Source organism: Sinocyclocheilus anshuiensis, unplaced genomic scaffold (assembly GCF_001515605.1).
Source record: "Sinocyclocheilus anshuiensis isolate Anshui unplaced genomic scaffold, SAMN03320099.WGS_v1.1 scaffold719, whole genome shotgun sequence".
Classification (NCBI taxonomy): Eukaryota; Metazoa; Chordata; class Actinopteri; order Cypriniformes; family Cyprinidae; genus Sinocyclocheilus; species Sinocyclocheilus anshuiensis.
In genome coordinates, this window is record NW_015552643.1 from 1,138,008 (window position 1) to 1,142,221 (window position 4,214).

The 4,214-nt window shown below is 33.3% G+C and overlaps 1 protein-coding gene across 1 annotated transcript in view; it reads left to right on the plus strand.

Moving 5' to 3' along the window:
• Positions 1 to 4,214, plus strand: part of usp6nl (USP6 N-terminal like) — an 82,565-nt gene that overhangs the window by 6,207 nt on the left and 72,144 nt on the right. Inside the window, exon 2 of the mRNA XM_016458501.1 lies at positions 3,581 to 3,666. Coding sequence (XP_016313987.1) covers positions 3,663 to 3,666 — 4 coding nt within the window. The 5' untranslated portion in view covers positions 3,581 to 3,662. The remainder of the gene's footprint in view (positions 1 to 3,580; positions 3,667 to 4,214) is intronic.

A 4,214-nucleotide genomic window follows, 5' to 3' on the forward strand; every position in this document is an offset into this window, starting at 1 on the left:
GAGTGGCTTAACAAGAGGAATACAACAACTGTAGCTAAGTTCCTTGACACGTCTGTGTGTGGTGGCTTTTGATGCCTTGACCCCAGCCTCAGTCCATTCCTTGTGAAGTTCACTCAAATTCTTGAATCGATTTTGCTTGACAATCCTCATAAGGCTGCGGTTCTCTCGGTTGGTTGTGCATCTTTTTCTTCCACACTTTTTCCTTCCACTCAACTTTCTGTTAACATGCTTGGATACAGCACTCTGTGAACAGCCAGCTTCTTTGGCAATGAATGCTTGTGACTTACCCTCCTTGTGAAGGGTGTCAATGATTGTCTTCTGGACAACTGTCAGATCAGCAGTCTTCCCCATGATTGTGTAGCCTAGTGAACCAAACTGAGAGACCATTTTGAAGGCTCAGGAAACCTTTGCAGGTGTTTTGAGTTGATTAGCTGATTGGCATGTCACCATATTCTAATTTGTTGAGATAGTGAATTGGTGGGTTTTTGTTAAATATGAGCCAAAGTCATCACAATTAAAAGAACCAAAGACTTAAACTACTTCAGTCTGTGTGCATTGAATTTATTTAATACATGAGTTTCACAATTTGAGTTGAATTACTGAAATAAATGAACTTTTCCACGACATTCTAATTTATTGAGATGCACCTGTATGTATATTATACTTTTCAAAGTAAACCCCCACACTATTTATTTATTTATTTATTTATTTATATTAACATGCAACATATCATAATATATCAACACAATTATTAAGTTTACAAATATGAGTAAGTTGCCATGTAATTTTAGTGACTTCGTACTGAGGTTGCACTATACGTGACTTTCAAATATTTATAGTATAATAAATGCTATAAAATGCTTTAACTAGTGTACAAGAAATTGAATGGGATTATTATAGTCGAGTCGACTAAAACTAAAACCGTAGAAATAAAACATTTTAAAATGTATAGTATTTTATTTTAGTTTTTTAGTTAACAATGTTTATTTAATCGAATAACTAACTTAAAGTGTGAAAAAAACTATAGGCATTTTAAACAAATCACTAAAACGTTAAAATTAAACTTAAAATGGAAAATATACAAATAAAAGCTCATTCAAAATAATCACTAAAACTTTAAAATTAAACTTAAAATGGAAAATATAAAAATAAAAGCTAATTCAAAATATTAATAAAAAACTATCATCAGTTATTCTAAAATAAGACTGGTATCATATGGACTGCTTTTATGACACTTTAATGTTTTTTTTATTGTAATTTCTGGTCACTCTTTACTTTCATTATGTGGTAAAGACTGAGGTTTGGAACAATGTTAGGCTAAGTAAATAATGACTGAATTTTCATGTTTTGATGAGCTATTCCTTTAACTCAAAGTTTGCTCATCACACAAGCATGTGATGGGAGATCTTGTTCCCATCCCGGGTCAACCCTTATCATTTCCTGTCACCTCCACCCAGTCTGCATTATCTTATTATAGTGATTACCTCCTCTCGCTGCTGTCCCATTACTATCATCCACATACACACACAATGAAACTGATCATTACTCTACTATGGTGAATGGTGACTGCAGGAGGCAGGGATGGTGTGTAAGTGAGAGGGGTTATTAGTCATCCTAAATGAAGGAGTGAGACGGATAAAATAAGAAAAGGCAGGAAGGGTGGGAGTAGCGCTTAGCTCTCTCACATGGGTCATGACAGCGAGCCTGATACTATAGTCCTGATATCATCAGTGTGTGTGTGTGTGTTTGTATTTGGTGCAGGGTGGGGAAATAAGCTTCCGTGGGGTCTTATGTAATAGACCACTTTTTAAAAGCTTTTAAGCTGCTGTTTATTTTTTTTATTTTTTTCCCTCCTATCCCAGCTTAATGTTTAGAGACAATAAGTAAGCCATTTTTGGTTGACTTGCCGAAGAGTGCTGACTTTCCTGTGATACTTAACCAAAAATTCCTCTCTTGTTTGAGCTGGTTGACATGTCAGTTTCTGACTATTGAGGAGGTGTGCTGATACTTTTATAACCAATCAGATTACTTTTGCCAAGTGGATGATTACATTGGTGGAAAGTCCCATAGAGTTACACTTCAGGAGGTATTTGAGCCATATCTACAGACTTCAGATTTTTTTACTAAAAGTAAAATTGGAAATTTAGAAAATACATTTCCGCTGGTTTGCTAATAGCCCCCAGTAGATACGCGCATATGTATCTGTTTATAAAATCCTTGTGAAACATGTTCGTAGTTCAAGTTTATATTTGTACTTTCTTTTGTTTATATGTTAAAATTATCATAAATTATTCCAGATAGAATCATGTATCACAGTAATGAGAATCATCAAGTATTGCTTCAAAATAAAATGTATCACAACAGCAACAAATAACAATAATAATAATAATAATAATAATAATTTTAAAAGACATCTGATCTATGGTTCTTAAATAGACTTAATTTTCTTTATGCATTTTTTTTTTTTTTGTGGGATGAAATATGTGTTTTTGTGAGCCCAAACATGCCATTGCCATCTGCAAAATCTCTTGAAATGTGTAAAAAAAAAAAACACATTTCAATAAAACACAGGTGACAAATGGAAACATGTTATTCAAAATAATTTTATGTATATGTAAGTGTATGTATAGTGCTGTTCACAATACACATTGTTTCAAAGTAGCATTACAAAAATGCATAATGTTAATGTTTATATTCTATTGCCTTGTCCACATAGTTGAGAACTGGGCAATAGGATAGTTTACATTATGTGATGATATAAGCAATCAATCAGTTGGGTAAAGTTGGATATACAAGTAACCTTGAAAAATCCAAATTTAGTCTTAAAGATTTAATTTCTATTTTTTTTTTTAATTAAAATGTTTTCACCATTAGAGTAGCCAAAGAATAACCATAAAAAAAAAAAACTAACAAACAAGTAAACCGATACATGTATTAGTTGTAATGTGGAGTTAGAATTTTGTTTTGCAGTGTAATGGAGGGAAAAGGAAAACTGTTTTGTTCAATGTATAACAATTTGGTGTTTTGACAAACCTTGTCATTGTTTGCTGATTTATATTACTGCCATGATTAAATTATGCATATCAGGGTTTAAGATGTTGGTCAGAGTTAGTAAAGAAAAAAAGCACTTGCTAGCATTATGGTAATATCATTCATACTTTTTAAAGTATTTAATAAGTCTTAAGTGCCCAAATATTTGTATAATATTTATATATTATAAGTTTGTATGACACAGCGATAGCATTGACTCACAGACTTGTAAATGAAAATCATATGAAAACTGAAACCTGTTTATTGACTGGGCTTTTTTATGGATTATCTGCTTCATCATTCTGCTTACAATTCCTGGTTCACATTTGGATGTAGGAATGTTATCTTTGCTCTCTTTGGGAGTTAGATAGCACTGCTTCACCACATTTGGCTGGCTGACTGGAATGCTGTGGATTTCTGTGGGATTTTCTGTTGCTTTTTTAGTATCAATTCTAGTATCTGTTTCTACAGCAATTGCTTGTCATTTTTACATGAGTATTCACAATGGCTTTTGTGTTTTGTTTGTGTGTTATTTGTTGGATATGTACAGGTCATGAGTGCCTTGAGGAGAATAGCTGTTGAGAAGAACCTCACCTGGACCACACACCCCTACCAACTCCCAGCATCCCAGTATGAGTGAGTACATATATCATAAGCATAACAGTATGTGTGATAAATTAAAAACAGAATTTGCATTTATTAATGGCAGCGGCTATTTGCACTATTTATACTACTTAATGCAAATAGTGGCAATTATCTGCACTTCAGTATTGTAGTACAGTATAAAACAATATGCAATAATAACGTATTGAGTGTAAATTACAATTTTAATTCAAATTATTAAATGGATGCCACATTTTTGGGACAATAAAGCCCTCCCTACACCTACCCTAACCCTACCCGATACTTTATTTTTAACTTTTTTATTATTTCCTTCATTTTTATTGACAAAAAAAATAGGGGTGCGCCGATCCGATATTCAGTATCGGTATCGCTCCGATACTGGCATTTTCTGCTGGATCGGGGTATCGGTCAGACGAGACCGATCCAAATCCGATATAGTGCGTATACTATTCTGTGTTATTATTAAGCCAGAAAAAGTGGTATCGAGCCATCCCTAAAAAAAAATGCCTTTCCGATGTGATTTGAAAAGGGAGGGGGGAAAATTGGCAAATGTATAATGG